General features: G+C 45.1%; 2 protein-coding genes across 2 annotated transcripts; both read right to left on the bottom strand.

Moving 5' to 3' along the window:
• Positions 1-250: 250 nt before the first annotated feature.
• On the bottom strand, positions 251-1207 carry LOC121473869 (olfactory receptor 1K1). The gene has a single exon (XM_041726651.1). The coding sequence runs from the start codon at positions 1199-1201 to the stop codon at positions 251-253; it is 951 nt and encodes a 316-aa protein (XP_041582585.1). The 5' UTR covers positions 1202-1207.
• A 6170-nt stretch (positions 1208-7377) lies between these two features.
• LOC121473868 (olfactory receptor 5C1) lies at positions 7378-8340 on the bottom strand. The gene has a single exon (XM_041726650.1). It carries the CDS (start codon positions 8338-8340, stop codon positions 7378-7380), a length of 963 nt encoding a protein of 320 aa, XP_041582584.1.
• Between the last annotated feature and the right edge of the window lie 4067 nt (positions 8341-12407).

The following is a 12407-nucleotide window of genomic DNA, read 5'->3' as shown; positions in this document are numbered from 1 at the left end:
AAATTACAGAAACTTGGAAAAGTCTTTTCTCGTCTTTGAATCCAGTTTCCTCATCTATGAAACTGGGTTATAATATCCACTTCCCTGGTTTTTGTGAGAATAACATGAAATCAGGCAAGGTTCTACTTCATAACAGGTGCCTGGAAAGTGATAGCTATCATGATGATTTTGGAAAAAGCACAGAGCAGATGATTCACATCCATGAATTGTCCCGTGGGCGATGTAGTTTGTCCTCGGTGGGGTCCAAGGTTTAGGAGTCACTAGAGGAGATCCTTCTTCCAGTGAAAAGTGATCGAAGCGCCCCCTGCATGTCGCGGTTCCGGAAGCTGTAGATAACAGGGTTTAGCATAGGGGTGACTACAGTGTACATGACAGTGGCCACACGGCCCCGCTCTGCCTCATACCGGGATGTGGGCTGGAAGTAGACCGCAATGACTGTCCCATAGAAGAGGCCCACCACTGCCAGGTGGGAGCCACAAGTGGACACAGCGCGGAGCCTCCCAGAGGCTGAGGGCAGCCGGAGCACTGCAGCTGCGATGGCCCCATAGGAGGCAAGAATTAGCAGGAAGGGAGTGACCACCACTGCGGCGCCCTCAGTGAAGATGAGCAGCTGGATGTGGCGGATGTCAGAGCAAGAGAGCCTAAGAATAGGCTGGTGATCACAGAAGAAGTGTGGCACTTGGTGGGAGGCACAGAAGGACAGGCGGGCCATAAACAGGATATGCAGGAGGGAGTGGAGGTGGGACACCAGCCATGCAGTCCCCACCAGGGCTGTGCACATAGCCCGGGACATTCTTGTGGCATAGTGGAGGGGGTGCCAGATGGCCACATAGCGGTCATAGGCCATGGCGGCCAGGAGACAGCTGTCAGTTACACCCAGGGCAAAGAAGAAGTACATCTGGGTCAGGCAGCCAGCCAGGGAGATGGAGCGGTCGTGGGCCAACAAGTTGGCCAACATTTTGGGCACAGTGACAGAGGTAAAGCAGAGGTCAGCAAAGGACAGATGGGCCAGCAGGAAGTACATGGGTGCGTGAAGGGCTGGACTGGCCTGGATGGCAGCCACAATGAGTCCATTACCCAGGATACCTGCCACATACAGGGCCAAGAATAGCACAAAGAGAGGCTGCTGCTGTCCAGGACTTGTTGTCAATCCCAATAGGATGAACGGGGCTCCCTCTGAGGACTCATTGGCAGCATCCATGGCTGAGCTGGTTCTTTACCTAGAACCACAGGGTTCCTTTCTACTGCTTGGTCACCTCCCCAGTGTCTAAGGAAAAAGGCGGAAAGCAACTACATTTCTCAAGGCTTCCTGGAAATGGGGAAAATTGTGGGTTTAGAATCAGACAGCCCTGGTATTATACATGTGTGTGACTGTGGGCAGATCATGTTATTGCCCTGAACCTTCTTCTCTTCTGGCCTCAGGTTCCCCATCTGTAAGATAAGGGAGCTGAACTAGGTGATCTTCCAGGCCGCTTCCAACTTTGACACTGTGATTTTAAGCAGCAACAGAACAAAGATATCGTCCAGGATGGAGACAGGAGTGGGAAGAAGGTATGGAAGAAAACAGAGAGAAGATCACTACAGCAGGGACGAGCTCTGGTGGCTAGGCATTTATTTCAGCAAAGTAAGAACAGGAGAAAATAGAACAAAAGAAGATGGGAGGGAAGAACATACGAAAGAAATAAAAATCCCAAATCTGAAGGGCACGTGTTCATCTAGAACGAACTCTCAGCACCTAAACATGGATGGAGACATTTTAGAGGATAAAGAGAAGAGCTCCATACCTCCTGAGTGCAGAGAGGACAAGGATCTTTTTTTGTTTGTTTGTTTTTGTTTTTGTTTTTTTTAAATAAATTAATTTTTATTGGTGTTCAATTTACCAACATACAGAATAACACCCAGTGCTCATCCCGTCAAGTGGAGGACAAGGATCTAATGGCACTTAGATACTGCCATCAAGTGTTTCACTGACAACAGATGATAAAACACAGTTGAGCAATATCTTCAGATTCTGAAGGAAAAAATATTTTGAACTTAGAATTCTATACTAAAGCAAGTGTGAGAGAAAAGATATTTTCAGATCTTAAAAAAAAGAAAAAAGAACAAAAGGTTCTGGAGCACTCCCCATATACCTGGAGAACTTTCCTACGAAATCAAGCACTTTTTGAGAATCAAGCTAATGCTCAACCCTTTGTGAGAAACTTACACAGACATAGATGCACCTACCAGATGCAGGGACTTGACTCTTAAGGATGGATGTTGGGAACTTAAAAAAAAATATCTCCCTTTTTTTTCCCTATCAGAATCTCATTGCAGAAATTATGAATAGTTCTCTAAGAGAGAGTCTTTAAAGGAGAGGGGTTTTAGGACGCAGGTTTGCTGTAGGCTTTGCTGCGACCAACACTGCGAGGGAATGATCTAATTTCTTCCTGTGTCCGTCTCTATTAAAAATAAATAAAACGAAAACCCTCCCTACCCTAGTGTCTTCCTTTCCTTCCTCCACTGGGTAAGAAGAATCCTCTGGCCTTGGCTCCCTGTAGAGCATTTTCTCAAAGTCCCAATCATGTCCCACCTTCCAGGAGGTTGAGAGGATTAGAGTGAGTGGATGGAGGGGGGTAGCCTCTTTATAAAATGACTTTTAAAACCTGGACCTGGATAGCCCACCTGGGTGGCTCAGTGGTTTAGCGCCGTCTTCAGTCCAGGGCCTGATCCTGGGGACCTGGGATCGAGTCCCACGTCAGGCTCCCTGCATGGAACCTGCTTCTCCCTCTGCCTGTGTCTCTGCCTCTCTCTCTCTCCCTCTCTCTCTCTCTCTCTGTCTCGCGCGCGCGTGCAGTCTCATAAATAAAAAATCTTAAAAAAAAAGAAATGTGGACACAGCACATCTATCACATGTAAGCAGACAAATGAAACCACAAGACTCATGGACTCAGATCATCATACACATAAACAAATGGTCAAATACAATCATGAAATAGCACTGAGGCCAGAAAGTGATGGTCATTCACACACGAGACACTCACAGCACCTTGTAGAGCTACTGGGACCCGCCATGCACATTTGTGCTTTCTCCGACCACGTACTCTGTGGAATCACCCTAACAATGGGTGTTCGTGCATATGTTAGTCACACCTGACCCCTTCACTGATCACATTCTCATCACGCACAGCCTCGCACTTTCATGTACATGGTGACGCTCATGTAGGCTCATGATGGGTCACCACATAGGCTCACAATGGCTCACCACATAGGCTTATGATGGGTCACTGCAGAGATGTATCACCCTGGAGCGTTGTGTCCAGATGCATGCTGCCCCACCCCCCGATGACACCATTGCACAGTGACGATAAAGCATGCTCATAGCCTCACACCGACAGCAGGCACTCTCACACTTATACATGTGTCTCATGCTCACAGTCACACGTGGGAAGAATCTGCACACTCTCCAGCCCGGCCCTTTGGCTCAAGTGTACCCTCTGGCCTCTCTGCACCACAGGAGGGGAACAGCAGCAGGGACCAGGTGTGCTCTGTCACTGGAGTATCTGAGGACGGAGTTATTGGCCACAACCTATGGGGTTTGGGGAACACGTTAGCTCCCCTCCAGAGGCCACACTGGGTCTTATCCCTGGGCCTTATCCCTGGGGCAGGAGGCAGATCAACTCTGGGGCTAATTATTCCTCTTCTCTAGGGCCCAATTTGATGGGAGAAGGGGTGGTGGGTGCCGCCTCCAGCTTGAGGGCCATTCAGGAGCTCATGCATAGCGAAGGAGCTGCCCCTCAGCCCCTGTCATGTGAAGGCCAGAAAGAAGGGTCAGGTTAACTCCTCCGGAACCCCAAGCAGAGTGACCAGGTTTGGGGGTAGGGGAGCTCAGGGTTTACAGCAGGAGCTTCTGAGGCCAACCCTCCTGTCCCCTCAGCTGTTGTTGGTGGCTTATCATAGGAAGTGGAGGAGTGTGGGTGAGAGTGTGCCTCTAATCATTGGCAATCTGTATGGCTGTGTGGCTGCGTGTATGAGTGTGTAGGATGGGATGCCTGGATGTGGAGAGCATATTTGTGTCTCTGTGCAGCCAAATGTGTCATGAGCTTGAGTGCCTGTCTGAGTGCATAGCTGCATCTGTATCTGTGGAAAGAGGAATTGTGCCTATGAGAGTGTTTCTTCGTGCATGGATGTTTTCAGTTGGTGATTGGGTCTGTACAGCCCACCTCACTTTGTGTAGTAAGTGCCCTAAATCAGACCCCCCAATTTCCCCCACCTCAAGCCTGCTCCTGTCCTGATTGATTATCTTGGTAAATGGTATTGAAGGAAATTTATTTTTTTATTTTTTAAAAAAGATATTTATTTATTTATTTATTTATTTATTTATTTATTTATTTATGAGAGAGACAGAGAGAGGCAGAGATGTAGGCAGAGGGAGAAGCAGGCTCCATGCAGGGAGCCCGATGTGGGACTCGATCCCAGAACAGTGGGATCACACCCTGAGCCAAAGGCAGATGCTCAACCTCTGAGCCACCCAGGTGTCCCATGAAGGAGGTTTAAAAGGGAAATACTGGATCAGAATTGGGGAGCTTATTGGACATTTCACTTTGGGGTCGAAGATCTGTTTCTCTTCCCTTTTCCTCCAGACTGGGCTGTTACTGCCTTCTGATCCTTCCCCTTCTCTTTTGTTTGTTTATCAACCAGACCCAGCATAGTAGCCTGCAACCTCACGTTAATATGTAGGATTTTTTAAAATTTTTATTTATTTATGATAGTCATACAGAGAGAGAGAGAGAGAGGCAAAGACACAGGCAGAGGGAGAAGCAGGCTCCATGCACTGGGAGCCCAACATGGGACTCGATCCCGGGTCTCCAGAATCGCGCCCTGGGCCAAAGGCAGGCGCCAAACCGCTGTGCCACCCAGGGATTCCCAATATGTAGGATTTATGTAGTTATTCCATGTGGCTGCTCCACTGATGCTATCCATGGATGTCTTGTAGGGCTAAGACAGCAGAAGGGGCCAGATGCCTCCAGAAACTTCCCTGATTGTGGTGGGAGCCTGTACATGTCATGAGAGCCCAAGAACCTACATAGAGGAGAAAAGACCATGGGGGTGGGGGGTGTCTTTAAATATAAACATTATTGAACTGAGGGCAAACTTCATATTCTCAATCTGGAGGTTGCCAACTTTTCTGATAATGCCTCCAATCATTGTTATGGCATGTGAATTGTTACAGTGATAGGAAGTGAGATGTGGGAAAGGATTATAAAACTCTGTGATGGGAGAAGGAGTTTTAATTTAGAGTTTGAGCCCTATACCTCTTCGCCTCTGGTCTCATCACAGTCAAATCAAGGGAACTGGAGGGGGGATAAGCCAGGAGCTCCAGTTATAGCTCCTGCTATAACTCTTGGGGTCCATTCCTCTCCTGCTCCTCTGCATGGAAGGGCTTCTCAGACAGAATGCAGTGCCTTAACCCTGCCCAGGTGTGACAGAGTCAAGGAGACAAAGAAAATCTATCAATATTGTGAGCTCTGGGTAGATGAAAATTCCAAAAGTATTGGGTCAGAAGCGTTCAGAGTTGCCCCAGGCTGAGAGCACTCTGGTTACCCAAGAGGTCAGGGTTATGGTATTCCCTCATCTAATCCCAATTCTCCCTCTAGATGTTGTAATCTAAACACAAAGCAGTCTACCATACTGGACTATATGCTAATATGAGTATGCTCATAACTCTGAATGAAATTTAAATGCATCAATAACCATCTGGTACCCCTAAGCTTTAGGATACATGAATCTTTTTTTTTAATTTAAGATTTTGAATTTTTATTTTTCTTATTTTTCTTTTTTTTACATATTTTTTATAAATTTATTTTTTATTGGTGTTCAATTTGCCAACATATAGAATAACACCCAGTGCTCATCCTGTCAAGTGCCCACCTCAGTGCCTGTCACCCAGTCACCCCCACCCCCCACCCACCTCCCCTTCCACCACCCCTAGTTCGTTTCCCAGAGTTAGGAATCTCTCATGTTCTGTCTCCCTTTCTGATATTTCCCACTCATTTTTTCTCCTTTCCCCTTTATTCCCTTTCACTATTTTTTATATTCCCCAAATGAAGGAGACCTTATAATGTTTGTTCTTCTCTGATTGACTTACTTCACTCAGCATAATACCCTCTAGTTCCATCCACATCGAAGCAAATGGTGGGTATTTGTCATTTCTAATGAGGATACATGAATCATTATCTATAACCCAAAACAAATCTTAAATTAAGACCCAAGACATGTCAATTTGATAGTTAAAACACTTTCTTATGTCCAACTCTCACCTGGTTCTGAACCTAGATTAACTGCAATAATAACTTCCGACTATGACCTAAACTTATCACAAACCTTATCCAACACATCAATTTAACTTATCTAACAGATTTCTGATATGGACTACACTCTAACCCAAATGTAATCTAGCAATAAAAGTGAAACCTGAACTCCAATCTTAAATAAGTCCTGTACCCTAAACCCTAAAAGTCCTGTACCCTCAATTATTTCTAATAAGAGCTCAAGTTTATCCAAACTCTGACTCTTAAATTTGTCCCAAACCTACTATTAATTAAAATCAACTCACATCCTATAATGTATGTAACTTCAATTCAATCCTAAATTCAATCCTAAATCTGATTGCTTTTAATTCCAACCTAACCCTGGCTCTATCCTTACCCTAACTGTAGTCTTAAGCATAACCAGAACCCTAATCCAAACTCTATTCTAACCACTCCCATAATTCTGACCCTTTCCTAACGTCATCATATGCCTGAACTAATGTAGCTGGGGCCAGATTCTAACCTAACTGTTGGAATTTTAGGAATGAATTTTGTGTCTTCCCATGTTATTCAGCCATTTCCCTGAGAGATGGAATATAATAGCTAATAGGAAGGGGTATTTGCTTTATCAGATTCAGTCCCATTCTGTGGCATAAGTACATTCTGAAGATGCTCTCTTGGAGTCAAAGAGAGCAGGAGCCAACTCACTGATTCTGAAGAACCTTACAAGGGCAAGAATCCAGGAACACTGGGAGCCAACATGTTTCTTACCTGGTATTTCTGGGAATCAGTCTTCTAGAACTATAAGTGCTATATACATTGCACCTGGTAACATCTAGGGACTCAAGTTTTGAACACTGAGGAACCTAAGGCAGGTCAACAGCCACATTAACCTGATCTTGGTTCTGGCCCTAGGTCTAGAGTAACCCCCTATACAGATTCTTGCCTCTCTCCTGTAAGCTTCTCCCCCTTTACAGTCTCTTCAACAATGACAAGAGACACCCAAGCCAGAGGTTCATCTATCTTTATCCACAGTGACAGGGGCCAGAAAACGACCTCATAATTCCAACCAAGCTCCTTGGACCTCTTATTGGTGCTCTGGACCAGGGCAGCAGAATCGGCTCCAAGTCTTTCTGACTGCCTCCTTGACCTCCTTGTTGCGGAGGCTGTAGATGAGCGGGTTGAGAGCTGGGATGACAAGAGTGTAGAACACAGATGCCATCTTGTCAGTATCCAGGGCATAGCTGGAGCTGGGACGCAGGTACATGAAAGTAAGTGTCCCGTACAGCATAGCCACAGCTGTGAGGTGAGAGCCACAGGTAGAGGCTGCTCGCTGACGGCCTTCTGCCGAATGCATGCGAATCACAGCCCCAGCAATGAAACCATATGACACGGCAATGACCAACACAGTGGCTGTCTGGATGAAGCCACAGACAGTGAAGAGGAGGAGCTCATTGAGACTGGTGTCATTGCAAGAGATGGCCAGCAGTGGAGGGATATCACAGAAGAAGCTGTTGACCTCCCGAGACTGGCAGAAGTTCAGGCGGAAGGTGAGGGTTGTGTGGACAAAGGCACTCACTGCCCCACTCAGACCTGATGCTCCCAGCAAGGCCAGGCATACACACCGAGACATGGCTGTTGTGTAGAGGAGAGGGTTTTTGATGGCCACATAGCGGTCATAGGCCATGGCTGCCAACAGGCAACACTCAGCATCAGCCAGCCCTGCAAACACAAACATCTGGAGGGCACAGGCTATGTAAGGAATAGTGGCGTGGGGCAGCAGCAAGTCCACTAGCATCTTGGGGCCGATGGCTGAGGAATAGCAGGCATCCAGCAGGGAGAGGTTGGCCAGGAAAAAGTACATAGGTGTTTGGAGCCGGGCATCCATACGGATCAGCAGCACCATGCCCACATTTCCCAGCAGGCTGATCAGGTAGACTGGCAGGAAAATCAGGAAGAGGGTCACTCGTAGGTCCCAGCGATCCGTGATGCCCAGGAGGATGAATTCAGCAGGAGTAACCCTGGTCCAGGTGAAGTTCTCTGTAGTCATCCTGCTGGACAGAGACTAAGGAGAGTCACTGAAAGCCAGGTATAAGAGATAGGTTATGCTCATCATGGAGGAGAAAGCACTGGGAGGCAGGAAGACTTGGGCTTCCATCTTACTTGTGTAACAAGATTGCTATATGTCCCTGGGCAAGCCACATAACCTCTCCAAACCTTCCTTTCTATCTCTAAGGAGTTGCTGCAACTTAAACTTACTGAGGGCAGGAATCTTGTCTGTCTTACTCAGTTTTGTATCCACAGTACTGAGAACATTGCCTGGCACATAGTGGGTGCTCAACAAATTTTTGCTAAATGACTGAATGATGAGCAAGATGATAGCATCTGGCCAATGATGGAACACTCCATGACTCTAGATACATTCTGCTCTCCAGTTTCCCAGGGAGGAAAAGAGACAATGAAATGGAGAGTCTTCTGACCCAAAAGGTAACTAGTAATGAGTCTTGAGGTTCTGGGAGAAACTCTTTCCATTGGAATAAGACCTTGGTAAAGAGAGCGCAGAAGTGGTCTAGTATCTTGGGGTGATAACAATGAGTGGACAACAGAATATTTGGATGTATTCTAGGGCCACATTCTCCACCTCTCTGGGCCTCAATTTTCTCATCTGTGTAATGAGCAAAAATGGTACAAGGATTAAATAAGATAATGCATGTAAAGCATCTGTCTCACACAGGGCCTGGTAGGATCAACGAACTGAATTGAGCTAATGCCTTGCCTCACTACTGGAAGAAAGCAAACTTACAGGCAACCAAACATAGTGTAATTTCCAGAAAATGTAACATTATTTCACATTCCTGTGCCTTTGCACTTGCTCCTTCTGCCTCGAACCCATTTCCTCTTTTTGTATTTGGCAAAATTTATCTCTAATATAAAGGCTTAATTAATGCACCCAAAGTAAATAAAACTTGCTTGTACCCTGCTGCAATGGGGCTTATATCTATCATGGCACATCATCATCCTGTTGCATGAGGGGGCTTGGAGCTCCTTGATTCAATATTCAATCAACCAACATTTATTGAATACTACTACACACTGAGAATTGCTCTGCAATTCATTTACTTCCAGTGTATAATAATAATTCAATAAATAGAATGTATAAAACAATGAAAAGAATATGAACATAAGCAGCATGCAGACTTGGTTTTGAGTTCGGGTTCCACTACTTTCTGGTGTGTAAATTTGGGCAAGTTACTTCCCTTCTCTCAACCTGTTTTCTTCTTGTATTTTAAGAATCAGACTATTTCTGTTGGAGGGTTCTATGAGGGTTTAGGTGTGCAGCATAGGGCCTGGAGCTGAGTAAATGCTCTGTCCTCTTCCTTAGAGGGAAGTTTAGGTGTTTGGCATCTACTGGTGCCTGGTGAGGATGATGAAGGTCTTCCTACAAAGCCTAGCCTAGATGAAAAAAATTTCATGGTGTCACATGTTGGTGAGGTTGTGCTGATGGAAATGTAAATTGGGACATTTTAAAGAGGATCTGTTAGTTAAAGACCCAAATCTGTGCATACCCGTGTGTCTTAGACTGCTGTGACTGCTCTAACAAAGCACCGTAGACTGTGTGACTTTAATAACAGACATTTATTTCTGGTGGTTCTGGAGGCTAGGAAATCTGAGATGAGGGTGCCAGCATGGTTGGCTACTGGTGAGAGCCCTCTTTTTGACTTGCTGATGGTTGCTTCCTTGCTGTATCCTCAAATGGCAGAGATAGATAGCAAGCTGTTTGATCTTTTCTTATAAGGGCACAAATGCCATCATGAGGACCCCACCCTCACGACCTCTTCAAAATCTGATTATTGTCCAAAAGGCTCCGCTTCCAAATTACATCACACTGAGGGGTAAGGCTTCTCATATGAACTGGGGAGGACACAATCAGTCCATAACACCTAGTAATTCTGCTTCTTGGTGTTTACTTTTGAAAACTCTCACATGTGTATACAAGGAGACATGCACAAGAGTACATTCACTCCTGGACTGTTTGTAATGGCCAAACATCAGCCAAGCCTGAATGTTTATCAGTAGGCTCATGGGAGTTAAACAGGTATAGGTTCAACTTATACATATTAATGTTGAGAAATCTCAAAAACATATTGAGATGAAAGCATGATTTTCAGAAAAATATACAAATTGATGAAAAAGCACAAAATGATTTTTGTGTATATGTATATGACCCATTCTGCTGGGTGCTCTGACCAAAGATGGGATCCCAGCTAAAGAGCCTCAGAGCACTTCAGAAAGTTGTATCACTTTTGCCCCATACACACATCCAGAACTAACCTTTCTTATCTATTATGATTCAGGGTCACTTTTTCCTAGGAAGCTTCATCTCAACACCCACCTGTCCAACCTCTCATGTTGGATCCCCAGTCACTAGACTCTGTACTATAGACCTCCTCCATTGTTTTATAATTGCCTATGTGTTTGTCTCTCTCACTTAATCAAGCATTTGGGACTCTGTCTAATTCTTCCCTCTATCCTTGGGGATACAGAATTTTAAGGATCTTCCCCTCCTCCTTAGTGGGGTCACTGGTGGAGTTCGGAAAGCCTCTAGGGATAGAGAAACCACTTGTTCTCTGTGAACTAATCAACTGGATGGCTGAAGTTCTGCATTCAGAACCCATTAGTCAACCCCTTGTGTGTTTCAGTGTCCTGTCTGGAAAACAAGCACTACTCACCTTCACAATGTGAGGAGCAGAGCTGCTTCAAGTGCCTTTCCATTTCTCCATCTGTAAATGGGGACAGTGACACTTCACAGCTTTTAAATTGCCTTGAAATTTTTCAATGCAAGGATCCCCAAACTTCAATTATGGAGTGTGTGTGTGTACATGTGTACACATGCACAAAACACAGTTAATTCTCCATTAATTTCTCTCCCATGAGAATATTCTAGCATATCTTTCCTGAAGGTCAGAAAATTGAGTTCCAAAGAATGGGGAGTTGTTCCAAGATGCATAGCCATGAAGGAATAAAGTTGGGGCTTAAACTCACATCAGGGTCCAAAGGCAATTTCTTTGTCTCTAGGCAGAGACTCTAACTAGATCGCTTAATGGCTCACCCAAGCCTGATGGTTGCCACTGTCTTGTTTCTGTTCTGTGATCTTTAGATTGAGCAGATGGGCTAGATCAGTGGTTTTCAGTGTACGCTATGGACTTCTGTCATTAGAATTACTGGTGAAGCTTTGTGTAAAAATATATGGCTGTGCATGGTGTCCAGAAATTCTGATTCAGTTGATCTAGAGCAGGCCTCAGAAATATGTATTTGAAAGAAATTTCCAGGTAATTCTGGTATGCTACATGATTTGGGACTCTTGGGCAGCAGAGTTTCTCAATCTTGAGTGTGCATAGGAATCAACCAGATATCTTGTTAAATGCAGATTCTGCCTCAGAAAGACTGGGAAGGGGCTGAGATTCTTCTTTTTAAATTTGTTTTTATTGAAGTTTGATTTGCCAACATATAGTATAACACCCAATGCTCATCCTATCAAGTGCCCTCCTCAGTGCCCATCACCCAGTTACCCCAATGCTCCACCCACCTCCTCTTCCACAACCCTTTGTTCATTTCTGAGAGTTAGGAGTCTCTTATGGTTTGTCTCCCTCTCTGATTTTTCCCACTCAGTTCCCCTCCTTTCCCTTCTAGTCCCTTTCACTATTTCTTATATTCCCCATAGGAGTGAAACCATATGATGATTGTCCTTCTCCAATTGACTTACTTCACTCAGCATAATATTTTCCAGTTCCATCCACATCGAAGCAAATGGTGGGTATTTGTCCTTTCTGATGGCTGAGTAATATTCCATTGTATATATAGACCATATCTTCTTTATCCATTAATTAATGAGTTGAAGGACATCATGGCTCCTTCCACAGTTTGGCTATTGTGGACATTGTGAGATACCACCTCATACCAGTTAGAATGGTGAAAATTAACAAGACAGAAAACAACAAATGTTGGAGAGGATGTGGAGAAGGGGGGACCCTCTTGCACTATCGGTGGGAATGCAAACTGGGGCTGAGATTCTGTGTTCATTTCTAGCAAATCCCCAGATGCTGCTGATGCTGCTGG

The sequence above is a fragment of the Vulpes lagopus genome, chromosome 12 (genome assembly GCF_018345385.1).
Source record: "Vulpes lagopus strain Blue_001 chromosome 12, ASM1834538v1, whole genome shotgun sequence".
In the NCBI taxonomy this organism is placed as follows: Eukaryota; Metazoa; Chordata; class Mammalia; order Carnivora; family Canidae; genus Vulpes; species Vulpes lagopus.
The sequence above is the reverse complement of the archived record's forward strand: the minus strand, read 5'-3'. Positions and strand labels throughout refer to the sequence as shown.